This window comes from Tupaia chinensis, unplaced genomic scaffold (genome assembly GCF_000334495.1).
Source record: "Tupaia chinensis unplaced genomic scaffold, TupChi_1.0 Scaffold000078_1, whole genome shotgun sequence".
NCBI lineage: Eukaryota > Metazoa > Chordata > Mammalia > Scandentia > Tupaiidae > Tupaia > Tupaia belangeri.
Window position 1 is genome coordinate 6,371,734 of NW_006159539.1, and position 27,525 is coordinate 6,399,258.

Consider the following 27,525-nt stretch of genomic DNA (forward strand, 5'->3'; position numbering starts at 1 on the left):
AAAGAGAGCAAAAACCCACCATCCGGGCAGGGAAGCCAGCCCTGGAGTGAGTGTCCTTCCAGGGAACCAGACTAAAACTGGGTACATGTAAGTGTTGTCTTCATGTGTCACCCACGAATGTCTCTTGCTTTGCTGCAACATGAAACTCTCTCGGAGCAAGCAAACTTAAAGGATGTCTATTTCTGGAAAATGACCAGAGTAACAGACAAACGACTACTATCCCTGAACACAAACCATATTGTATGTCTTCTGACCACCAACTAATATTCTGAATTACCAGCTACAAGATATGTCCTTACTAAATCATTAGTCACACCAAGAATCATGTTACTATTAGTAGAAGGTAATTTTCCAGGAACTCCAAGTCACAATGTTCTTAAAACAGAAACAGCCCCATAGGTTCAGATCAGTGAAAAGCAGTGAACCCCAGATTCTAACCCTCTTCCTCTTGGTGTGCTGGTTTTACAGTGAGTTTCTGATACTCGCTGTTCCCTAGGAATGTTCACCGTGAGCGGGAAGTTCAGCTACTGTACTGAGTTAGACCGAAGCTCTCATCAGTCACCCACCTGTGAAGTCGTTACAGCCTCTTAGAGGATGCTGAGGAAAACGAGCGTGTTGGTACCAAAAGGCTCCTGCCAACAACGAAAATTCTCCCGTATCCATTTTTAGCTTATGAGTAATAGTTACCAACTACTTATGTACAAGCCAGAAGCTATTTATGCATCAGGAAAAAGGGAATGAAGGCAAGGCCATATACAAGGGAAGAGGCATGTGTGCACGTATGTTGGGCTGGGGGTACAACAGGGTGGGTGACCAGGGAACACTTAGAAAAAACTTCAATGGAGATGAGATTCCAGGGATGTTGGATGTTGACGCCAAGAGAGAAGACCTGATTTGAGGATGAAAATCAGTGTATCTAGCCAAAAGGAAATCTTATGAAGTGGTCTTGATGCAGAAAACCCACCACAAAACTAACTATATGAAACGACAAAAACAGCAGATCAGAAAGCAGAGTGAAAAGAAGCACAGGGAAGAGCCAACAGGTGGCGTGGTAGTTAAAGGGCTGAACTCCCACGTGGCCCACTGTGGTTTGAATCCCAGACCCGGCAACTTGCTTTTTCACTTTCCCTTTATCTCTGTCTCTCTGGTGAACACATAGCCCTATAGCATTAAATAATAATAATGATAAATTTAAACAAGTAATTCTTTTTTTTTTTTAAAGGTACTGGTTAAAAAAATATTGGGGTTTTGTGACTGTCTTCTGAGGGGGAGAATCTCGGAGACTGGGCCCTCGATCTATGGAACGTGACACTCTGACCAGGTAGACAGAATGGAACTGGAAGACAGCTGGTGTAGTACCAGACGGCAGAACCGACTGCTTGCTTCCTGGTGGGGAGAAATCCCCACACATTTTGGAATCACAGAGATGGCCTGTCATGTGTATACAGGACCCAAAGGGGAACACCAAATTATGTATGTTTCGTATGGCCCTTATACACACAGCCTGAAGGTGACTTTATACATTTCTGTAGTAAAGCTCATCACATGAGGTCAGGTGTGGAAACTTCTTGAAGTGTGAAGCTGCAGTTCATCACATTTCACATCTTGTAGCATTTCACATTTCGGCTTTCCGGATGAGGGTGCTCCATCTCCACGGTTTGCTTGTGGGTATGCTCCTGTCCATGCGCAAATGCTCACAATGCCCCTGTTGGCGCTTTCCTTCCTCGGCGTGCCTGTACTTGCTGTTTGTTCTTTCTAGGATACCCTCCCTTGGTGTATACGTAGATGGTGATCTTTCCTGGAAATCAGCCTTTTTTTTTTTTTAAAGAGGTTTTCGTTTTTGTTTTTTGGCTATAGGGCACATGCGCTCACCAGAAAGACAGAAAGAGACAGAGAGACAGAAAGCGCGAACGCCCAGGGGGGATGGCCACACCGCAATCCCTTCTCCTCCATTCTCCTCTTGGGATCTTGGGCACGCACGCACACGTGCCCGGCATGAGTTTTAAGCCACCCAGTCCAGGACTCGAACCACGGTCGACTACATGGGAGTCCAGCGACCCAGCCATTACACTAACTGCTGGTCCTGGAAATCAGCTTTTTAAATATCAGGACTCCAGAAGGACACGCTGTCCAAGCATCCTTCTGTCTGAAACAGGTCTTCACATTCCTCCCACAGCACCCTCCCTGCTCACTCCTAAGCCCCAGTGACAACGTGTGTGTGTCTGTGTCTCTACTCACTGCTCACCTGTAAGTGCTAAGAGGAGGAAACGAATGTTCTCAGCTCATTTCAAACTGGAAGCGAGGTGCTTTGGGAAGCCCTAGAGTTTATCGATTTGTGATAAATGACTGTTTTCTGAGAAGCAAGGTTTCCTCCGCTGAAATTCTCTCATTACATAGTGAGTAGCATGGTACAAATAAAATAATAAAAACACTTGCATTAGTGAAAAAAAAACACACCTTTGTCACTCAAGTTCCTCCTCCTCCTCTCTATGGCTTAAGTGAACCCTCGAGATCTGCAAAGGAAAATGGGGTAAAACTGTCCCTACCTGACAACCAAGTCTTGAATGAAATCCCCCAGACGGGAGTGCTTCCTTAACACTGTGAAATAGCACCTACCAGACCAAATGAGCCTGTCCCGACCTCGCTCCACGTGTAAAGGTTCTCGTGTCCAGTACTTCATATTTCAGTGCCTACGATATTATTTGTGATACTCAAACTGAGAGTTTCTCTTTCTTCCCCCACCCTCACACCGTAAAACGGCATCATGCAAATAAAGGTCCTAGAAACTGCCTCTTCTAAATATGTTATCAAAGATGAAAATTTTATTTTCAGGTTTAGTTTTTAAGTCTTGCTAGATGGCACACATGCTTGCAGGAAGGAGGGAGGGAGGGTGAGAGGAGGGGAGAAAGAGAGAAATCGCTCCCTGTGGAGGATGGCCATACTGCAATCCCCTCTCCTCCATTCACCTCTCAGGATTGTGGGAAAGGACACATGTGTGTCTGGGTGTTTTTAAGCTACTGGGTGCAGGATTTGAACTGTGTACTTGACTCTGTGGGATCCAGCCACCTTTAACCTCCATATTGTGCACCTCTGGTCCTTGAGGACAACATTTTTGTTTTGTTTTGTTTTGTTTTTGAGACTTTTTGCTATAGGGCACGTGCACTCACCAGAAAGACAGAGACAGACAGAGAGATAGAAAGTGAGAAATCACCCCCTGGGGGGATGGTCATGCCGCAATCCCTTCTCCTCCATTCTCCTCTCAGGATCTCGGGCACACATGCACATGCACCCGGCGTGAGTTTAAGCCACTGGATCTGGGATTTGAACCTCGGTTGACTACATGGGAGTTCAGTGACACAGCCATTACGCTAACAGCTGGTCCCGAGGACGACATTTTTAAGATGTCACTGTGACCTTGCAGAGCCAACCACACGTCAGAGAAACTGAAATGTGCAACACTTGTAAGAAGTTCCAAATACCGTTTCCCAGCTGCTGTCCGCCTAAGCTTGGCAGGGCAAACAATGCCCCGGCGGTGACTGTGGACGACGATGACACCACTCTACCTCAGATGACAACTCCTCTGCCCACCGCCTAGCCCAACAGGGCATTTCACCGGCTTCTGCCAAGCCTTCTGAACCCAGTCCTTAGCCTTACTAAAGCAAAAAAAGGAGGGTGTCTCCAGCGATATACTGACTGAGTAAACCAGTCACGCAGTTCCCCTATCTCCGTGACCCATGACCGGGCAGTATGTAACCACTTCACCTAAAATCCTTCCCTACTACCCTCCCCCTGCACACATAAGTTCAGATATTAAGGTTTTTTTGGCATCTGTGAAGCACTTGGCTGGTTTCCAGTTTCCTCTGTCTTTGCCAGAAAACCGCTCAACTTCCAAAAAGTGTTCCCTGGGTCGTCCAACATTCCCAGACTCCCATCTTACCGGCTGGAGCAGTCCTTACTAATTTTAGATCTCAGGACGCCTCCTGTGAGCAATTAGCTGTCCAAAGGCTCCGCCCCCATCCTGCTTAGACACACGTCACTAATGCTGAGAAAACAAACAAGCACAGCTATCAACAGAGTGGGACGCTGTGGTCAGGTCAAATCAGACAGCTCTGCCACTTGAGTAGGCAAGTAGATGGGCAACCCTTCCAAAAGAGATACATGCCTCTCTCTTCCCTTAACACTCTGAGATAACAACAGGCAACAGAACAACGGGATGAGCGGACCCAGAAAACTAAGAGTCAGAGACAGAGAAAGACTGAGACAGAAAGCGATCCAGACAGATGGGGATTCAGGAGAGGGGAAGAGGGATGACACGCACAGGGGGAAAGACGGACAGAGACACCCCACGGAAGAGTAACTCTGAGGGCGAATTTCCACCTCTGTGACTTCCAAGAGTATGAGGTCCTCCTGGGCATGCGAATCCATTTTAAAGCAATTTACACTTCCACAGTGAGCTCCTGCTGATTTCGAAGTCCCTACTGTTTCTGTTGAGATATTCCTTTTAAGAACCTTAGAATTAGCCCCTCAGCCTCCCCTGTTCCCATAAAAGTCTCAGCCCTCTTCCCGAGGCGGGAGGGCAAGGGCCCCGGCTGCCAGATGAGAGAGCGCGAACACCCCGGGAGCTCTGGAGGGTGTGCGTGGGACGGCCCGCCTTACCTTTAGCAACACCACGTCCACGGTCCTGTCCACCTTGGAGATGTCGCACAGGCTGTAACGCCTCTTGTGCCGTTCGTACATCTTGCCCAGACGAAGAGGAGGAAATATAAAGTGCAGGAAGGGTGCCCGCTGTGGACTTGGGGCCAGCGGGCTCACCCAAGTACAGAGTGCCGAAATTCTCCGTCAACTGGAGGAGATCTCGGCCCTCCAGACCCCTCCACAAGCTTCTCAGAGGGTCCGAAACTCGAGTCACAGAGAAATCAAACAGAATCCAATCCCTGGACTGAGAACTCGCCGGCAACTCCAGAGCGCTGGCCTGATGGATTTCGAACTCATAATACAAACGTCAGATGCCTCCCGATGCTATACTTCGTGCAGCTCTTGAGTGAGAGAGAAGTGCGCACCGGGTCCCCCACTGGCAGTGACTCCGGTCAAAAAATTACGGGTGAACTGGTTCAGCATAACGCCAACACGCACTGGGAAGGAGCCCAAAGCCAGCAACGAAAACCCAGTTCACACTCTGCCAGCAAGAGAGAGAGGAGGAGGAGAAGGGGAAAAAGGGGGAAAAAGGCAAGACGATTCTATTTCAAAAAGACAAGAAAAAAATCATTAAATTCTGCTCTTGCTTAAAACAAACAAAAATGAAACAAAACAAAACAAAAAACAAAAAACAAAGGAAAACCAATGCTTCCTTATAGAAAACAACCACAAAAAGTAGAAGCTGGAAGATGCTTTTCAAGGGAAAATGTCTTTAGAGTCTGTCTCTTGCTCACCAGACAGCAGAGCTTGGTTCTGAAACTATCTAAGGACGGCAGAGTAACAGGGAAGAAAAGAGAAAACCAGCAATCCTCCTGCTCTTTTCCCTGCCTCCCTCTCCGGCCAGCCCTTCCCAGCCCCAGCCTCCTCCCGCATTTTCCTGCGCTCTCAAGAACGTCACCACTTGCCCTTTCGGCGCTGCAGCCGCAGCCCTGGAGGTCTGCAGCCCTAACTGCGGTGGTGGGAACATGATTCATCCTACAGACGGAGAGGAGAAAAACAAGGCTTCCTTTCCAAGCGGCTTCCTCCTCCTCCTCGCACCATCCCTTATGAAAAAGGCTCTGTCAGGCTCCGCGAGATTCAACTCCGTAGTCCTTTGAAGTCAGGGGAGGATGCTCGTAAAGAAAGGGGGTGTCATCCTCAACACCACAAGCACATTCAACAGCCCTACCCATCCCACCAAGCCCAGAGAGCTGAAACTACCCACGGCATACACTGCATCGCCCCTGCCAAGTGCACACCAGTGACTTCATGTGAGAAAAATGTTCGCCTAATAGTCAGAGTTATGTTTCTAGGATCCTGAAGTGGTTACAACAGTCTCGGGCAAGGTTTGAAAATCACCAAGAGTTAAGATTTCTTCTAGGGAGCAGGAGGAGGGAAGGAGGGGCTTTAGAGAAAATTTCTGAAAACGCAGTAGGATGAATGGATGATGTGGGTCTCAGTGTTTTTGTGACTAAAAAGAGCCACCTGGCTGTGGCTTCCTCCCCTTTCAATGCTTCCATTCACAGCGACTGGGCTTTGTATGGGGCTCTGGTACTTCATCTGCCTGGTTTCGTACCATGCCAGAGCCTTCTAGTCCCCACCCTGTCCAACATCCTCAGGGGCAGGCCTGGTCCGGTGCCCTCTCTCTCTTCAGAGTCTCTCACTTGGACTGTAAACGACTTCAGAGAGAGGAGGAGGAGGAACTGAGCGAAGTGGAAAGGAGTGGAAAGAGGAAAGAAAAAGGGAGGAAGGAATGACTGTCTCTCCTTAGGAGCTGCGGGCATTTTTCTGGAGCTGGCCAGAGCAGCCTTTACCTAGCCCTGGAGAGGGCGAACGCAGAGGTTCAAACATCTCGACGGAAAGGGAGGAAAAAAAAAAACTCGTAGCTAGGTTTCTGTTGATGCCGCAAGCAAAGCTGGTCGAAAGGTTTTTCAGGCGCTGCACGGGGAGTTCAGGGGTCTGAGGAGTCACCATTTCCTACGGCCAGCCCGGCAAGCTGCTAACCAACCAGCTTCAAGGCTAAACGCAGTGAAGCCTGCTAAGAAGGCAGGCATTTTCCTCCCCCTTCTTGCAACACAGCACCGCTAGGGCCAGAAGCAACCCCAGGCCTTTCACCTCCCCATCCACCAGTCCACCGCAGGCATGAAGGAAGACGACCCGCCCCGGTCCGGCCTCCTCGTGAGCTTCCGCTCTGTGTGACCGACATGTACAGTGACAAGACGTTGCTTTTCATTAGAGATGATGCTAGTAACAGTAGAAGCAAGGCCATTAGACAAAGATTAAAAAGTTGTAAATAAAATCCTTGGTCTGGTTTATCAAAATATGGGAACCTAGCCAGACAGTTACAGATATTTTCAAATTAGGTGGTCTAGATTGAAAGATACTTGAGGCTTTAGTATATAGAAGGATTGAGAGTTTATTATGTTTTCTGTATGAATTTTCACTAAGCTGTCATAAAAACTCTCCATTCTCCCCATATGAACACAAAGCTGCCTCCCCTCTAAACCGATGATGGTTCTGTCCCTTACTGCCGCTCCCTTCTGTTTTAATTAGAATCAAATGTTTCCTGCTTTCAAAATTCCCAGGCATCTCTAGGGATTCAAGATGCTTTAATCATCATGAAGCCTTTCCATCCCACCAGCCTAGTGACTTAAATGTAGATAACCTGTATCGACTGAGTATGTATTTTGTGCCTGGCTGCAAAGACGAACAAAATAAATAAGTAACAAAGTCTCTGTCCTCTGAAAGTGTGTATCTCTAGACACAAACCTGTTTTAAAAGAATGTAATTTTCTGAAAGGGCTCGGATTACAGTTTGAAACATACAGATTAATCTTATCATTTCTACCTGCTGTCTTTGTCTCTCGGGAAGCCTAGATTTTCCTATCCTTGCTGCACACATGGACACGTTACAGGTCCATTAGGAACTGTGCTTCTAGGTTGTTCCTTCTTGGAGAACAAACGTTTCTGAGAAAAAAAATGCTCTGGGTGGGGGAAAAATGGTCTGTTCCACCTTCCCCTCTGGGTCGCCTCAGTCCTCCCAACAGAAGGCAGAATCTGCAGTCTTGTGCTTTTACTGCTGATGCGACAATTCCAAGTTTTTATCAAAAACATCTGGAACCACTGAACGGTTATTCTGTTAGGATTTTTAAACACAGCAACCAATCATTTCAAGTCTAAACCAGAGCTAAGAGTTAGAAAGTGGAAGGAGCTTTTGAGTATATTTCCCCTTTCCTGTAATTTCGGTAACTTGTAGCAAAATACGTTTACTTTTTACAGCCACTTACAATAGTAGATATCGAATGATACAGTATTAACTTTATCACTTTTCTCCGTGTCTCCTCTCTCACCCTCTACACACAACAAGGAGTCTCAGATTTTCCAATAAAAACAACCCATGTTTTGATCTTCATCTGCCTCACGCTCTAGGCACAACTTTTCTTAAAAGATTGCAGAAAGTAATAATATAAAGATAGCTTATACTTTTTAGTCGACCTATAACATCTCTGTTGATTACAATTTCTCGTCATTTACTTAATGACAAAATCTAACGCCTTATTCAAATTGTTTAAGCATTCTTATCTACTAGGTCACTGAGGGAAGTCATGATGCATTTTTCAATTTTCCTATCCCTGAATGGATCATGACTTTCTCGATGACCCATTAGGCCAGTACTGTCTGGACTCACTCAGTTCCAGTTAGGGCATAAAAGCCTGTCTAAGGTTCCAAAGCTAAGTGTTTTTGTGTATGAGGGCACCACCTAGTGGGTGAGGAGACTCAGACAGACTCCCAAAGGCCAGCAAGTATGGGGGGGAGTGTCCTACTGCTGCTAAATATTCTTACTGGAAGCCCAAAAGTGACCATGAAGTAGCAGCACGTGACCAGGCGCTGCATGATGACCTGCCGTGGTCGTTTCGGTGGCTGTGGGAAACGCGTGGTACTGACATGGAAAGTAAGGGCCCTTTCATTTCACAGCTATGCCGCCATCTCACTGAGCATCACGGGGCATATTAGCGTGACCCTGAGGACCTAGACTTCAAGGTCGGAAAAACTAGAGAGGTTTGATGCTGGACCGTATTGGAAATTCCTCCTCGCACTACGGGCTGTCAGTCTAGGACTAAGAAATCTTTGCCATTTCCATGTAGCTCGTAGGATGGGGTGGACTCAGGAGAAACAGAAAGGAATTGAGAGACCCTCTCACATCTCACCGTAGGAAACATTCTTCTTGCATAATTATGTTTTCCACCCCCACTCTTCACATGAAATGGGAAGGAAAGGTTTACCACAGTCATTTTGATTAATCTGTGATTTCATTAACTTAAAAACAGTGAGTCATCCCGAGTTACAAGTTGGTTGGTGACAAAATTTACTAGAATATAGATAAAACATTTAACCACCACTTGAGCAACTTGGCTCTGCTTAGAACAACAAACTGGTATTATCTGTTGACGATATTTTATAGTTTTATCGACTTGACTAGGGAGAAAGGGTCACCTGTTGAAATATTCACTTTGTAAGATAAATAATGTGATTGAATGTGTAAAAGAAAATGAAATAAAAATTAAAAACAAAACAAAAAACAACAAACCGCTCCAAATAAGGGGTCCGATTATTTGAGAGGCAAGGAAGGAAGTGATTACCAGCTCCACCTCAGATCTCTTTTCAACTTCAATGTAGGTGTTTAAGCATTACAGCTCCAGGAGAGGGAGGCTTCCCCTCAGTCCTCTCCTACCATGGTGCTGACTCACAGATCCGACAGTTCTTTTTTTTTGCTTAGAAGCCTAGAGGGCCATCACATAGCAGTTCTTTTCAATGGAGTAGCAAGTTGCAGCAAACAGCTGCTTTAGCCTGAACCCTTTACAACCTTTGCGATGGACCCCGGGGCTTGAAAAATCACATGAAAATAAATAAATGCTTTTAAAAAAGAAATAAAGAAAGCTTAAGACAATCCAGCTGATGGTAGAATACTGTGTGACCACAATAGCGACAATTAAAATAACAACGAAAAGAAATTAGGGCCAAACGATGTAACAAAAAAAGTCTTTTCGCAAACTAGTGTTATTGACAAAAAATAGATCCCATGAAACAAGCACACAAATGTTAAATTTTAGTAAAATTACGGCTTTGAATGAAAGTGGGAAGCAGGAATAAAGGGAGATGGGGAAATCCTAACTGCAGTTGGACAGACGATGACAGGGTAGTTTAGTCCTTAGGACAGGTCTTCCGGAGCAAGAATTATGAGTAACATTCACTGAGCACAGCCTCTCTGCCAGGTGCCCACGCATGCCATTTCATTTATTCCTTACAGAACACGGTACAGTGAAATACGACTATTTCACAGGTGAGGAAAAGCAGCGCTCGAGAGTTTACACTGGTTATGAGGTCACACAGCTAGTAAAACGAGCCTGGATTAAACTCAGTTCTGGAAATTGTCTCTGTTCCCACTGCAGTATCTTATTTTGTCACCTGAGAAATCCCTCAAATTCAAAAGAAAACCTTAATAGAGAAAACCTAACCTGAAATTTGATGAAAAAAATTGTAAAATTCATGGTTCATCAACAATATACTTTTTTAAAAAAAAAAAGAGCATTATTTATTTACTTAATTCCATTTGTATTGTTATTATTATCTGATTTGACTAGAGGGAGACAGAGCAAGAAAGGGAAAGTGAGAAACCAAGCCACCAGGTCCGGAACCCGAACTGCGGTCGGCCATGTGGGAATCCAGTGCGTTCAGCCAGCATGCCACCTTGCCGACCCCCAAAATATCTTTATAACGTATGATTTTACGATCAATGTCAAAAGACAGAAAAAGAACTCACTTTTTCAATTAAAATGAAAAGCTATCCCTAATTTTACAAGGGTTAAAAAAAGTACACATTTATGTTAAACAGACTCACGTTCTCTGTCAACAATTTTTTTTTTGAGAGGATTTTGCTATAGGGGGCGTGCGCCCGCCAGACACAGATAGGGCGCGTGAGCTCGCCAGACAGAGAGAGACAGAGAGATAGAAAGCGAGAAATGACCCCCCCAGGGGAGATGGCCACACCACAATCCCTTCTCCTCCATTCTCCTCTCAGGATCTTGGGCATGCACGCACACGCGCCCGGCGTGAGTTTAAGCCACCGGGTCCGGGACTCAAACTGTGGTCGACTACATGGGAGTCCAGTGACACAGCCAATGCGCCAGGTGCTGGTCCCCTCTGTCAACATTTTAACCCCTGACATTTCAGCTCCTTAGGTTTCTCCTTACAGTAGTAGCTTACAGTGAGAATGAATGCACCCAACACACAGACTGAGATTCTGTACAACGGCAACCATTAACCAGGTTGTCTTTAAAATACCTAAGTGTAGGCCCACAGTTCTCTATGGGACAAACACTAGCTATTATTTCGTCGCAGCATTTCAGATACTTGAGGACACCCACCACAACTCACCACCTCCCTCAAAGCTCCTCTTCTGGATGGAGATTCAGATTCCCACAGCCATTCCTCTTTCAGATCAAGCACCTACTCTTCACTGTCCTGCTTATGGTGTGAATGCCCCAAACGAAATCCTCTGCAATGGCAGGCACTGGCTGATTAAGATCGATTTTAAACACACACACACACACACACACACACACAAATACCACACCAGGAGGATAAGCTTCCGGTGAAATAAGCTCACTTCCTGTCTCTTTTTTTCAGTTTGACTTATGTCAAAACAGGCACTCCCCCCTGAATTGACATAATCTTGTGATATTACTAAAACACTTACTTTACATCTGTCTGTGCTAAATTCTCTCCTAAGTTACCATTTTAGCCTAAAAAGAGTATCCTGAATTAGAATCTGTCCCTACCACCTCTGCACTGTCTATAACCGTGAAGAACAAGGCTAACACTGGAACCCAGGGTTGGCCGCTAAAAGCCTCCCTTTGGAAGGGTGTCAGTCCATCAGCCAGTACTCCTGAAAGCGTGCTGCTCCGTCAACTACAAAGCCAAATTCATCCTGAGTCACACCAGTCTTTCATATGAGACAGAACATTTATTAACATTTCTTGCTGAAATTAATTCATACTATATATATATAATATTCTCCTATTTTTGTGTGTGTGTGGAGAGGATTTTTTGCTATAGGGTACATGCACTCACCAGAAAGAGAGAGAGAGACAGAGAGACAGAAAGTGAGAAATCACCCTCGCCACAGGGTACATGCACTCACCAGAAAGAGAGAGAGAGACAGAGAGACAGAAAGTGAGAAATCATCCTCGCCACAATCCCTTCTCCTCCGTTCTCCTCTCAGGGTCTTGGGCATGCACACACACGCACCTGGTGTGAGTATAAGTCACCAGGTCCGGGACTCGAACTGCGGTCGACTACATGGCAGTTCGGCAACATAGCCATTACACTAACTCCTGGTCCCTAATGTTCTCCTATTCAACGTACTAACTGTCTACTAACGCTACTAAGTAGGAAAATGAGATATTACTCATTGAATCTATTATCTGATCACTATTTCTTTATGTGGTCATGAACTCTACTTAAAACCAGATCCAGAGCCAACAGGTGGCATGGTGATTAAAGCACTGGATCCCACATGGCTGGCCGCGGCACTCAAGACACAGACTTGGCAGTCTGAAAAACACGTGAGGTGTGTGCATGGGCGCCCAGATTCCCAAGAGGACAATGGGGGAGAAGGAACTGCTGTGTGGCTGTCCCCACTGCGGTGTAATTTCTCATTTTCCCTCTGTCTATCTCTGTCATGTCTGATCAACTATAAACTTCATTTCCTGTTGTCTGTGTAACTTTCAGCAACATTTTTTTTTTTTTTGGAGAGGTTTATTTTTGCTATAGGGCATGTGCACTCACTGGAAAGACAGAGAGACAGAGAGACAGAGACAGAAAGCGAAAAATCACCCCCCTAGGGGGGGTGGCCATGCTACAATCCCTTTTCCTCCATTCTCCTCTCAGGATCTTGGGCACACACGCACACGAGCCCAGCATGAGTTTAAGGGACCGGGTCAGGGACTTGAACCGCGGTCGACTACATGGGAGTCCAGGGACATAGCCATTACGCTAACTGCTGGTCCCTCAGCAACATTTCATTTTTCGATGACTACAAGATCATATTTGACTGCCTTGCATTAACAAAAACAAGAGCTACTGTCATTTTCTCACATGGAGAAATCTTACTAACTTGAAGAAGCCTGTAAGGACAAGCTTTCGTTTGAGCAAAGTAACTATAGATAATAGCATTCCGGCCAGCTCTGCGGCCCAGCAGTAAAGCTCTGCTCTGCTCAAGAGAAGCAGGATCCCACACGGCAACTGCAGTTACAATTCACAGCCGGGCAGCCTGAAGCACGCCAGGCCCGCGTGTGAGTGCCCAGGATCCAGAGGAGAAGGGAAGAAAGCAGACCTTCTCTCTCTTCCTCTCTCACATGTGCATGCACTCGAAGGATCAAAATGAACCCCTTAAAACAAACAAACCAACAAAAAAACAATAATAACCCAGAACAGCATCCTCTTTTTCCTTCAAGCATTAATGCTTAAGAAGGACATACACTCAGGACCAGTAGATGGCATAATGGTTACGTTGCTGGACTCCCATATAGCCAACTGTGGTTCAAGTCCTGGACCTGGCGGCTTAAAATTCAAGCCAGGCACATGTGCGTTCAAGCCCAAGATCCCTAGAGGAAAATGGAAGAGGAGGAATTGCGGTGTGGACATCCCCCTCTGCCCCACGGGGTTATTTCTCTCTTTCTGTCTCCAGTGAGTGCACACACTCTAAAACAAAAATCGCTCTTTAAAAACAAAAAAAGGATATACTCTCTTCACATTTTCTTATTCACGAATATGATAATTATCGAGTTGGCAGAAAAGTTGTGATGTGTTTTTGCATAGAAAAGCACATCATGACTTTTCCAATGATCCAATATACTACAATAAGTGGTCCAAATGAATTCACATCCTTTTCCTATTTTTCCCACTTAAACAGTTTGTGTATACATTTACAAGTGCAAAGAGCGTACTGGATTTTAGGAAAACTTTTAGTATTTCAAAGATAAGCTAGATCTTGAAATATTACTTATCACTTAACATTTAAGAGCTTTACTATGGTATAATTAATCTACGATAAACTGCACATATAAAATATACTAAATATTTTGTAAATATTTCATTTTTAGTTTGCTTTTCCTTTTTTGGGGGGGGGAGAGGTTTTTGCTATAGGGCGCATGCACTCGCCAGAAAGACAGAGAGAGACAGAGAGACAGAAAGTGAGAAATCCCCCCCCGGGGGGATGGCCATGCCACAATCCGTTCTCCTCCATTCTCCTCTTGGGATCTTGGGCACACATGCGCACGCACCCGGCGTGAATTTTAAGCCACCGGGTCCAGGACGCGAACTGTGGTTGACTACGTGGGAGTCCCGCGCCACAGCCATTATGCTAACTGCTGATTCTTTTAGTGGAATTTTCAAGTTTCCCAAAAAGTTGTAGCCTGAAAATACACTATATTTAAAGGAACTTGTGAAAATGGCAAATGAGGGCCAGCTGGTGGTGTAATGGCCAAGGTGGTGGATTACCACGTGGCCAACCCATGAGTCCTGAACCCCATGGCTTGAAAATCATGCCAAGTGTGTATATGCGCATGCCCCAAATCCCAAAAAGAGCCTGGAGAAGAAAGGACTGTGGCACGGCCATCCCTCCAAAAGGGTGATTTCATACTTTTCCTCTCCATTTCTTCCTGGTGAGCACACATGCCCTATAGCAAAAACCTTCCAAAAGGGCAAACTGAGTAATACGATAGTAACAATTTAAACAACTAAAAGTTTTTCATGGAATATTCATGCGACTGCTGTGACTCAATACAACGTTGGCAGAGAAAAAATATAATTGACATGAACGAAAGCCAGCCCCATATGCTGGTGGTTAAGGAAGCTGGATTCCACATGGCCAACTAAGGTTTGAATCCTGACTCTAAGGATTTGCGGGAAGGGGGCAAGTGGTGCGGTGGTTAAAAATGCTGAACTCTCACGGGACTGACCACAGTTCGAGTCTCGGACCTAACAGCTTGCTTTCTCACTTTCTTTCTCTCTTTCTCTGGTCAAATTAAAACTAATGAAAAGAAAAGTGAAATGAAATAATTAAAAAAGAAAGAAAGAAAAACATACGGGGTATGCCCATGATCCTGATGGAGGAGCTGAGAAGTGACTGCAGTGTGACAACACGCTTTGGGGGCATGCCTTCTCCCGGTCTCGCTAGCAAGCACGCCCGCCCTCTGGCAATCAAAACAAAATGAAGTGAGCTCTAAGCAGTATGTATGACTGGCCTTTTATATACTTTTGATTCTGCCAAAGAGATCTTGTCACAGAAACCAAAAGAGAACACGTAAGCATACGCACTGCGGAACTGGTAGAGAATATGAACAAAGGTTTTGTAACAGCTAGACGAGGGAGGCAGGGTGCACACGGAGTGCTTTGGCAAGGAAGTGGAAAAGGAGGGAAGAGCCAACAAGCGAGAAACTCCCTTCCATATGATCATCTATGGAAATAAGGACACACTGCGCTCTACAAAACAAAGGCAATGACGTAAAGGGAAAACAATGCTGACATTTACTGACCAGCAGTTCCCTACTGGGATTTTGTCACCACTAGCATGTCATGGTCAATTAGTAGCAAACTAGTGAACACCAGCTCAACGTATTTATCCATTCCGCAAATATTAACGCTTCTGCTCTAGGTGAGCTGCTCTGTCAGGTGATGATGAAAAAAGTAAAAATGTAAGAGAGGACCAGCTGCAGGGGTGCAGTGGCAGCACAGCTCCACAATTCTGAAAGTCCAGTGAAAGACTCGAGTTCGGTTCGTGGGTCGAATCGTACATATGGAGCAAGTGCATGCCCACAATACTGGCTGGGTAGGAAGGTTGTGGGCAGGGCTTTCCGGGAGAAAGAGCCTGACAGAGCACTTGTCTGTGTCAGTCTGACTCTCTCTCTAATGAAAGGAAAACAAACAAAAAAAAGAAACTTCGAAAAAATGCATGAGCTCTTTCTGGGTCCTCGTGAAAACTACAGCAGGGGCAGGGGCATGAAACACAAATACAAGACACCGTGGCTAAGTCACAGAGCTGAGATGCAAAATTTCAGCCACAGGAATGAGGACCTCTGGATACAATGACAAGAAGAAAAACTTTCACAAAGATGATGATGAACACATGGAAGTGGGGAAGAGGGGACAAAGGGACAGAGGGAAAGCACTGCATATGAAGAGATGAAGAAAAAGTACAGAGGTTAACAAATGCCAGGCATGGCAATCCTGGCATTTATTAACAGGCTTTACCAACAGCGAGACATCTGGTTACATGCATGAGATCCACGCAGGGGGGTGCTCGGACATTAGGCTGGAAGGGCACTAACGGCCACACGGGACATGACGGCATGCTACGGAGACACTACTCAGAGGACCTGGGGGCCGCTGAAATGTCTGAGCAGAGAAGTGGTATGGCCTCTGCGGTCCGTCAAGGAGACTGTGCAGAGGTCTGATCCGCCCCGTGAGGATTTCACACTGCTCCGTGATTCTTTGCCAACCACTGCTCTACTGTCCTTCCGGATGCAGTCATTGGGTAACTCAAGGCTCTACAAATAAAATGACCGTTGCTACTCCAATGCCTCTATCTCTTAGAACAATTGTGGTTTGCCAAATTCCCTCCCCATTTATGTGTCCAATGTAGCTGAAATCCACCTTTCAAACCCTACTTCCCTCATTCGGCTCTCTCTGCTCCCAATTCTTTTCTCTGAATCACGAGGGGCTTAGACGCTGACGCCCTCCGTCTGTGTCCTGCCCCACATTATTCACTGTTGCTGCACACTGGTCTCACTCAGGGGATGGCAAGCTCCTTACAGGTAGCAAACATTTCTTAAATGTCTCTCCCAGAGTGCCCAAAGCAGTCAGAGATATCCTAAAACTACATGACTGATAGTCTTCATTCCCCCACGATCACAATCCTGAGAGTTTTCCAACAACTGGTCGAATTTAGTTACAAAACAATGAGAGAGAAAAAACTTCAGTGGTAACACTGACAAAAGCTGAATACAGTTGGAGTTTCTGAATTAAAAGGAGCGAATTCCAGGCTAGACATGAAAACAACACTTAAAAATAACCATAGCCTTCGGACGAGTTTGATTCTCACAGAAAATGAAAATGTATTGCTTCAGGAAATTACTTGACTTATTATTTCTCTTTGCAGCAAAAAGAATAGTTCCAGCAGGTCATTCACACAAGCCAGAAAATGATTCAGCTTCCCATGGGAGACTTCCCATCCCTCTGGGTATACACATGCCCCATGTACAGTCATGCTTTCCAAAAAGTGCAGAGGTATTGGAACCAGCAGATGTTGTGGTGGTTAAGGCACTAGACTCCCTTGTGGCCAACTGTGGTTCAAGTCCTGGACCCAGCAATCTGAAAATCATGCCAGGTACATGTCTGCATGCATACTCAAAATCCGAGAAGGAGAATGGAGAAGGGATTACAGCATGGCTATCTCCCCCATGAGGGTGATTTCTCACTTCCCCTTTCACTGTCTGTCTCTCTCCTGTCTCTCTCAAACAAGTGCACATGCCCTATGGCAACCTCCCTCCCCCCAAAAATTGAGTACAACTTGCTCCTTTCTTAAAAAAAGAATTATTTACTTATTTAATTTTATGTGTCATTATTATTTATTTTTTAAATTTGATCAGAAGAAAGGGTAAGTGAGGAAAGCAAGCTGCCAAGTCCAGGACTCAAACCATGGCTGGCCGTGTGGGAGTTGAGTGCCTTAAGCACCTCACCACTTGCCAGTCCTAACTAGCTCTTTCTATCAACTGTGCAAAAGACCATGTAGAGAGTGAAAGAGAAAAACCCTCAATGGAAAAGCCCATTTTTCAACGTGACTGCCAGTTAACTTTGGTTAACCCGAAGCAACGAACTTGGTTCTGCTCATTTAGAGATCATTAAGTAGAGCCTGTACTCCGATCATTTTGTTCAAGGATTGGGTCATTGGAAGGTCATGATGCATTTTTTTTGCATAGAGAAACACAGAAAATACTTCATGACTTTTCCGATGACCCAACAGAACAGATAGGCTAATATTCTGGCAATTTTTAAGGAAGTAAATGTAACTGTTTACCTCAGATCAGCTTGTGAGGATTTGCTTTGGAAGGGTTAATATGTTCTAAAAGAGTGGGACATGTCCTTTTACTTAATATACAGAAGCAGAGATTTCGCACATAGTAAACATCAAGGAGAGAAGTGGCTTAACCCAGAATAGTGGTAAAAAGAATAAAATCTGGAGCCAGACCACTTTATATGCAAGTCATATAATTTTTCTGTTCCTCAGTTTCTCATCTGTTTGACAGAGATAAAATAATAATAATAACAAGAAGAGAAAAAGTTTGCTACAAGGAATAAATTAATACATATATAAGATATTTCTCATAGCACATGTAGCATAAGAATATACCTTTGTGATCATCACTACATTTTTGCCTTAATTTCAAAAAAGGAAGGGTCAGCCAGTGGTGTGGTGGTTAAGGCGGCTAGATCGCACCTGGCCAACTGTGCTGTTTGAGTCCTGGACCCAGTGGCTCAAAAGACCCACCAAGCACGTGCGCATGCATGACCCAAATCCCAAAAGGAAGAAAGTAAAAGGTGTGACCATGTCAAAGAGGGTTGCTTTCTTCTCTCTCTCTCTCTCTCTCTCTGTCCTCCCCCTGTTTAATGTGAGTGTACACTCTCTCTAGTAAAAGAAGGAGAAAAAGAAAAAAGATATTTAAGTCAGCCCACAGAGTACAAGAGTACACACAACAATGGTAAATACTGACTCAAACAAACAAACAAGAAACAAAACAGTTATGCTCTGGATCAGATCACCGTGTTCCATCTGGAGATAGTTTGTTCCACAGGACAGGGAAGCGGAGAGAAGGAAGGTTTTCTGGCTCTCTGGTCACTGGAGAAGGCAGGTAGTGGCTTAAGAAGCTAAGACTGAAGGATCTACGGAATCCACGGAGCACTTGCCGTTAAGCTGTTTTATGAAGAAACACTTCTTGGTAAACAATGAAAACGAGGGGTCAGCAGGTGGTGTGATGGTTAAGACGCTGGACTCTCACGTGACCAACTGTGGCTCCAGTCCTGGACCTGGTAGCCTGAAAATCACTCCAGGTGCGCCAACTGTGGCTCAAGTCCTGGACCTGGTAGCCTGAAAAATCACTCCAGGTGCATGTGTGTGTGCCAAAAATCCCAGGAGGAGAGTGGAGAAGAAGGGATTACAGGGTGGCCACCCCACCTTGGGGAATGATTTCTCACTTTCCCTCTCCCTATTTCTCTCTGGGGAGCACATGCTCCCTATGGCATATACATTAAAAAGAAGAAGAAGAAGAAGAAGAAGAAAAAACTAAAAACACAGATGGAAGAGTTAATAAACATAGGGCAGGAGGGAGAAAAGAAAGAACGCCTCTTCATCTGAGGCAAAGGGAAAAAGGAAACTAGATATTTATAGATTTTCCCTGGCTAATCCCCAAGTACCTAATTTGGGCTGAACTTAAAATGTCCCTTCAACAATTCCCACTCAGAAAGCTGAAATACCAGAGTGACCCGTGGAGATAAAGAACATTTGGCTCTAAAGGCACTTCTGGGAGAAAAGCCTAACACCAAGACTACTTCTCTGGTGGTTTCTCACTTCTCCATGCAGACTCCTCTGCAGCTATCGAAGAAGTACACACTCTCTCTCTGTCTCTCTCTGGTGAGCGCATGCACCTTGTGGCAAAAACTTAAAAAGAAAAAAAAAAAAAGAAAGAAAGAAAGAAAAGGAAAAAAAAAGTTTTCCAAAGGGTGAATAAAATTCTTCATGCAAAGACTATTTCAATGACCTACATGCGAATACATTTACTTCAAAGGCACTTCCTAAGGGACTGTATGGCTGAGTATGTCTCATTCTTTTGAGAGACCAGGTCAAATGATCAACTGGTAAACCAGTCCTAATTTAGGTAAGTAAGTCCTAAATCTAAGCTCCCAAATTAACAGTAAGATCAGTGCCAATGGATGGATGTATTTACTATAACTGTCGCTGATAACCATAATAATAATTATCCTAAGCCAACAAGATGATAAATTTTGTTCAACATTTCACATCGCAGCCAAATGCACAGGTATTTTAGAAACATACCATAGAAAAGATTTTTAAGTAGAAGCTCCAGTAGTAAAGGCTTTCTCCAGCTATTGGAAACTGTCATTCCAAAAAGAATTGCTTGTCAAAGGTTCCACAGTATGAAAATGTTCTAATTATAAGATGGTCTTTCAGTCCTGGGCTCTAAGTAACACCCTGAGGAACCACAAGCCACACTGCTAAGGAGTGGAAGGCAAAAACGTGGTAGAAGATATTCCACCTAATTATCTCTCTCTGCCAAAGCCAAGTTCTCTATCAGTTCATCCACTCCCTGTGGTCATCAGCACATATGTAACTTTTGTTAAAGAAAGCGATTTCTATTAAAGGCTGCCATGTTAAATGAAAAGTTAATGACACTGGAGCCAGCAGGTAGCATGGTGGTTAAGGCACTGGACGCTCACATGGCGGAACCGTGGTTCAGGTCCTGGAGCTGGCGGCTTGCTTTCTCACTTTCCTTCTCCCCCACTCCTCTCTGGCACATGAGCTCTATAGCAAATTAAAATAATAGCAATAATAATTAAATAAATCATCCTCAAAAAAATTAAGTTAATGGTACACATTTATCAAATGTTTTCCTTGCTTTTGGTAATGAAGAAGAATTCCTTAAAGGAACACTTGATTGTGAAATGCACGCTAATTCGGTCCTGTCTTACATTTGAGATGGCCCAGGAGCGCCTCTACTAAGCAACAGCAGTCGTAATTTTCTGAGTAATTGTGTGTGTCCAGACGAAGGGCGACCCAGCAGGTGGTGCGGACATTAGGGCGCTGGCTCCCACATGGCTGACTGATGGGTCTGAGTCCCCGACCTGGTGGCTTGAAAAACATGCCAGGCACATGTGTGTACATTCCCAAAAGCCCAGGAGGGGACTGGAGGAGAAGGGACTGTGCATGGACATCCCTCCCTGGGGGGGAGGGGTTTCCCCACTTTCTTCCCCCCCCCCACCAGCACGAGCATCTCATGGCAAACATTAAGGGAGAAAAAAATGCCTTACGCTTAAAACATTTAGCAATTCTCCCTTTTTGTTCATTTAGATTTGTGAAATTATCTTTCTCCATTAAACTAATTTATCAACGACTGGTTATGTGGCGAAATGCTTCAGAGAAGAGTCAGTTACCTGTTTCTTTTTTAATCTTCTCTATATCTCTTCTCTCCCCCGCTACCCTAGAGTGATTAAATATCAGTGGTCATAGGAACAACTGCTAGAATAATCAGACAACTTGGTCTTCCCACAGCTGTTGCCATGTGCCCACAGCCTTGGTTAGCTGCAGATTCTGGAAACAACATTTTGGCGTAGTTAGCCTTCTGCTTCCCCAAGTCCCACATTAAAGCTCTCCATCTTCCCTTTCTGTTCCCTACTGGTTCCTTCCTGTTCCAAAATCCCACTAATCAGCATTCAACGAGGAAAGATCGATGTACCTTTTCATATCTGTCAGGGGGCACCTTCATGCCTACCCACTAATACAAGGTGGGTGTTAGGTAACCTAGGGTGAGCCCAAGGCTAAAAAGATGGCAAGATTGGAGCAGAGATCATACTCATAAAGGGGCATGAATTCCTTTGCTTTTATTTTACTCCTAGTCCTTCCCAGCGGGCCATGTCCAGAAACAGGCAGATGGCTGTACAGGTCCCCATCAGGAACAAAACAGAGATAAGAAAGCTTGGCATTGTTAGGCACTGATGAGCTCGCCAGTACTTTCCTCCTCCATTTCCAGGAACAGCGAAAAGCACAGTAGGTCCCCGTGTGAGCACAAAACCAGAGGGGACAGGTAGCGATACACTGTAAGCACACGCAGCAGGAGATGTCAATCATCTATACTCAAAGCTGTCAGCATCTCTGGAAAAACCTTCGATGACTTCGCAGAGGCCTGAGGGTGCTGTGAGGATGGGGACTGGGGTACACCAGTATCAACTCTTTCCCAGAGCCAGGAGGGTCACGGTCTTTTGACATAAAAGCAAACAAACCTAAGAGCACTGTCGACATTTATGTTATATATTTATAGGAATAAGTAGATCCCCACCAATCTTGAAACAGTATTTCTCCTCGTAGCTTGCAGGTATTCTTTTTAGTAGGTTCAGCTGCAAGAGCAATTACATTCCAGTTCTATGTCAAGAAAGTCAGAATTTAAATCCTTTCCCTGACGCAGAGAGCAAAGAACAGTCTCCGAGAAGGAGAAAAACAATCCGTTGAGCTTGATTTGAAGCAGACACAGCACCAGGCTTCGGCACTAACGAGGGAGGAAGGCCAGAGCTCTATTTCCCTCCTTTCCATCATCCCATTAGGGAAACCTAATGACTCCTAGGAAGGAACACAGCCTATTGTGTTGTGTACAAGGGTAACAGGACAGGAACTGTTCCGCAAAACAATCGTAACGTACGCATCACTTTCTGGAACTGCAATGAAAAGCCCCACTCTCTATTTTAAGGCGAGCAATGTCAACAGGGAAAACCCGAGTGAAACAATGACACAAAATTCTACTTACTGCCTCATAAAATGCCACCAGGAGTGACGAGGAGGGGGACAATGATGTAGGTAGACCTAAACAACAGATAATGCCTTTTCTGAGTTCCCATGACCAAACTGTCAACTTCTGGGGTTCCTTTCTTTGTCCCTTTCTTCTTGAAGGATCAGACCTTCCTGACACTCCTGGTTTCTTGTTTTTTTCTTTTCTTTTTCTTTTTGGAGAGGTTTTTGCTATACGCTATGTATGCTCGCCAGAAAGACAGAGAGAAATCACCCCCCGGGGGGATGGCCACACCGTAATCCCTTCTCCTCTTGGGATCTTGTGCACACATGCATACATGCCCGGTGTGAGTTTAGGCCACTGGGTCTACGACCTGAACTGCGGTTGACTACATGGGAGTCCAATGACATAACCATTGCACCAACTGTGGTCCCAACTCCTGGTTTCTATTACATTGTTCTACACACAAAACAATGTATGTTTGCAGATTAAAGGCTCAGTTTAGCTTAGGAAACTCAACAGTATCATCTCCTGGAAGAAAGAAATACATTGCAACAGCATTGTTTACTGTTGCAATCTTTGTCAGAAGTAAGAACTCACCCTGGATAGATATTCAGGATACTCAGGATACATATTCATCCCTGACTCCCTTGATGGCAAATCAGTCTTCGGCTTCCCACAATGCCTGGCCTTGCAGGAGGGGAGTGAGGAACGCCTTTTAGAAGGCACGTCCTATTGCCACACAGTGGAGACAGCACACTACACCAGCTCTGGGGCTTCTCACCACACATCTTGGCCAGAGTCACCAGGGCCCCGGCCCAATCTCAAGAGAGCTGCAGTTCAGGCAGTGCCCCTGGTTCCTCCTCTGCCTCTACCCTTGCATGACAAAGCCCGAACCCAAACCTCCATGTGTCCAAGTCTTTATGGCTAAGAAGAGCTTGGCTTACAGGGGACTCAAAGGGAAAAAAAAATGACTAAGACTGTTTTGTTTTTCACTAACAAAATGAGGAAAGTCGGCAAAGAAAGAAATGAATGATACCAGAAATAAAACTGATCACATGCACATTTTCCATGTAATAATTTCAAAGAAACAGAAAAGGGGCATCAGAGGGTAGCATGATGGTTAAGGCCATTAAGGTGCGGGATGCCCACATGGTGAACACAGTTAGATTCCTGGACCTGGAGGTTTGAAAATCATGCCAGGCAGGTATATGTGCATGCCCAAAATCCCAGGAGAGGAATGGAGGAGAAGGGACTGCAGTGTGCCAACACACCCCCACCCAGGGGTTGATTTCTCACTTTCTCTTTCACTGTCTCTCTCTGATTCTCCAGGGAGCACATGTGCCCTACAGCAAAAACTTTACTCAATAGACAGACAGACACAGATAGATATGTGGACAGATTGGAAAGGGCACCCTATGATTCTCCTTTTCTGGGGCTACTGGAATGTATCCCTATGAAGAACACTGCAAACACAAGGCCCCTCCCTTTTTCATGTCATCAGTCTATTGCAGCACTGCCAGGAAAACACCGTTAAATGAATCTGGATTCCTGAGTGGATCATGCCGGCTCACTTGGAACCAAAGACACTGTGCCTTCGTAGGCAACGATTTTCCTTCCATTTCAAGGGAAGGGTGGAAAAAAGTCAAGGAACGCAGAGAAAGTACTCAGAAGAATAAAGATGGCATGCTCTGAGAAGGAGAAGGCCACAGGGTACAGGCATTTTAACCCCATCCAGATCACACTCCAGGGTAATCTGCACGTGGCCCGGCCAGCCACCAGTCTGCAGGAATCTGTATCAGATGCTAATTTGCTAAACGGAAGTACTGCAGGCTGCCAGTGCAGTAGATACACAGCTTACTCACCACAACAAAGGGCTTACATGCACATAGGAGGCCGCGCCCAAAATTTCTCTCCATTTAGAAACGACAAGATTTAATGCAGAGGAGGGACACAATCAATGAAAACTATTGGATTTAAGGATGGCCACAGTGCAGCCAGAGGGGACCAGCAGAGAATACTATCTTGCCCCCCTTTGATTTGACTGGGAATCGGGAGGAAAACTGGAGAGGCTCCCAGGGTGCATCCAGCTTACCATATGGCTCTCTGGGGCTTAACTACAGTGAGACCAGCTGATCTCTAAGGTAGAGGCTGGCAAGACGGGCGAGGCTCAACCACTAACTGGCTGGGCGATCAATGAGGGCAGGCTCTTAGAGCCCTCTAGCTCTACGAAATAAATGCATACAGACCTCTTGATCACTACATTTCTTCCCCACCCAACAGCCTTTAATAAGAAGAACTATTTGGATGATTCTGACTTTCTGTGGGTACAGAATCTGTAACATAAATAGACAAGACCAGGCATGGTAGTTAAGGTAGCTGGAACCAACATGGCCGACTGTGGTTCGAATCCCAGTCCTGGTGGCTTGAGAAACTCGCTGATGGGTGTTTATGCCGTTAATCCCCCACTGCAAGTGCACACACCTTCTGACAAAAATTTTAAAAATAAACAGAAGAGGAAGCCTTTAAATGATTCCATGACAAATTTTCTGATCCCATGCTCTCTACTTTTATAAATCAAAGGGGAGCGAGAGAGTTTTCTCTACTGGTCTTCCTTCAAGGAGACTCCAGACAATAAAAATCATTTGTAATTTTTTACACTACTTATCCCTCACTTTCATTTTTCTTTTTTTTCCCATTTTTTTTAACTGTTGAAGAGTCTGCACAAGTTTTTCCAGATGCCAGACTGCTCTAGAGCTATCTGATACAGTTAAAAAAAACTCACACACACATGCATGTATATGTATACAATAACTTATAAAGGAAACTCAAAGATAAATGCTTATGTTCAAATATGTTTCTGAGTCCATTCTGTGAAGCTATATGCATTCCTGTTATGATGAGTTTTTTTTTTTTTCTTTTTCTTTCTTTTTTTTTTTGGAGAGTTTTTTTTTTTCTTTTTTCTTATTGGGCACATGCGCTCGCCAGAAGGACAGAGAGAGACAGAGAGACAGTAAGACAGAAAGCGAGAAATCGCCCTCCAGAGGGGATGGCCATGCCGCAATCCCTTCTCCTCCATTCTCCTCTCGGGTTCTTGGGCACGCACGCACATGTGCCTGATGTGAGTTTAAGCCACAGGGTCCGGGACTCGAACCGCGGTTGACTACACGGGAGTTCAACAACATAGCCATTATGCTAACTGTTGGTCCCCGTTATGATGAGTTTTAACGGTTTCAGAAATCTTGTGCAGCTATCATCAGTAGGAATACAGGCCCCATACAGAAAAAACGGTTCACCAACTTACACTTCTGTTCAGATCCTGAACTCCAATCTAGAATGTGTGTGCCTTCAAGTCTTAAACATGCTGAGAGGTCTTCAAAAAGTTCACAGAAAAGAAAACGTGTCTTATTAAAAAAACTATGAGAGGATTTAAAAATTTTTTCCACCCAAATAAGCTCATATTTTAATTGCATTTGTCCACTAACCCCTTATGTTAATTCTGAAGACTCAGGAGAGAATGCTAACTACAGATAAGAAAGATCAACATAATGTTTTGGCTTACTTTGATTTCTGAATTAGTTTCAAACGTAAGATATTTAAAATGTATTCATGGGGCCAGCAGTTGGCATGGTGGTTAAAGCACTGGACTCCCACATGGCCGACTGTGGTTCGAGTCCCGGACCTGGCGACTTGAAGAGCATCCTGGGCGTGTGTGTGTGTGTGTGTGTGTGTGTGTGTATGTGTGTGCCCAAAATCCCAAGAGGACAATGGAGAAGAAGGGATTAAGGTAGCCATCCTCGCTGAGGGGTGACTTCTCACTTTCCCTCTCATTGTCTCTCTCTGGCAAGTGCATGTGCCTTATGGCAAAAACCTAAAACAATTAAAAAATAAAATATATTCATAAGAATATTCTCTGTCTTGATATTTATGAAGAATATTTTCACAAACCTTTTTTAAAAAAACTCCAAAAGGGCTCATGCACTTGCCAGAGACAAAGATAGAGAGAAAGAGAGGAAAAAACACATCTCATGAGCAGCAATGACAAATCAATGTCTTCTCCATCTCTCACACCCCTGGGGATTCGGGGCACGCACACACGGATCATCCAATAGTATTTCAACTCTGGAAGCTTTCTTTTTTTCTTTTTTTAACTGGATGGAAGACACGTGTGCTCACTTGGAAAGAAGAAAGAGAAAGCATCTCCCATGGGGACATGATTATACCACAATCCCGTCTCCTCTCTGTCTCTCCAGGATTTGAGCACACACACATACGTGCCCGGCCTGTTTCTTAAACACCAGGTCCAGGACTCAAACCATGCAATTGGATGTGGGATCCAGCCACCTTAACCACTAGGCAACAGGCTGGCCTAGAAGCTTTCTCTTAACAAGCAGCTCTAAGACAGGTTTATGTCTACAAGTTGAACATAGAGCTTAAGACCAGAAGCAATGCACCGTTTATCAAAGAGACCACCCACCGACGGTCCTTCCAAGTCTTAGTGCCAGAAATGGCGATTACATCAAGCCAGTTCCTGACACATGATGCACATATGTTCACCCTATAGTGTGGAAATAATCCCAGTCTTTAAAACATCCCTTAGAATAAATTTAATGACCATTTTACCACAAGGTATCTTTGAAGAAATGAAGCTATATTTATTTATATTTTAATATTCAGATTATATCTTATTTTTTGGTTTTATAATTGTCTCTTCTCATTGGTTATCAGTCTCTTCTCACTGGTTATCAAGCCTTTAAATGCAGAGAAAGACGTATTTTCATTTCATAATCTTTTAAAGAATCATTTTGTTTAATTTTATTTATTTATTTATTTAATCGTTCATTCATTCAGAGGAACTAAAAGAGAGATAGAGAGAGAGAAAATTTGAGAAAGCAAGCTGCCAGGTCTGGGACTCAAACTATGGTCAGCCATGTGGGAGTCTAACACCCTTAACCATCACGCCACCTCCCAGCCATCTTATGGAAGATCACCTCATAATCTTTCTATGTGGCTGAGCTACTTCTATTGGCTGTCAATATAATGACATAAGAATGAACAAAAGGAAAAGAGGATCTTAAGAAATGTATGGAAAAGGTGTTACGATTTGTTTCTTTCATCTCAAAAGGGAGGAAAGAAAAAGATGCATACCATATTCAAAATGCATGAGTTAGCAAATCCATGAAAGAAACAAGAAAAACAAAAAAGGATTATAAAGTTAT

General features: G+C 44.6%; 1 protein-coding gene across 2 annotated transcripts in view; it reads right to left on the reverse strand.

The window, feature by feature from the left end:
- AKAP13 (A-kinase anchoring protein 13) overlaps positions 1-27,525 on the reverse strand; it is a 231,889-nt gene that overhangs the window by 116,596 nt on the left and 87,768 nt on the right. The window contains exon 1 of one of the 2 annotated variants that reach the window (XM_006142667.3): positions 4,657-5,214. The exons of the other annotated variant lie outside the window; for it this stretch is intronic. Coding sequence (XP_006142729.1) covers positions 4,657-4,737 — 81 coding nt within the window. The 5' untranslated portion in view covers positions 4,738-5,214. Of the gene's footprint in view, positions 1-4,656; positions 5,215-27,525 lie in introns of those variants that run through there. 2 annotated transcript variants of the gene reach the window in all.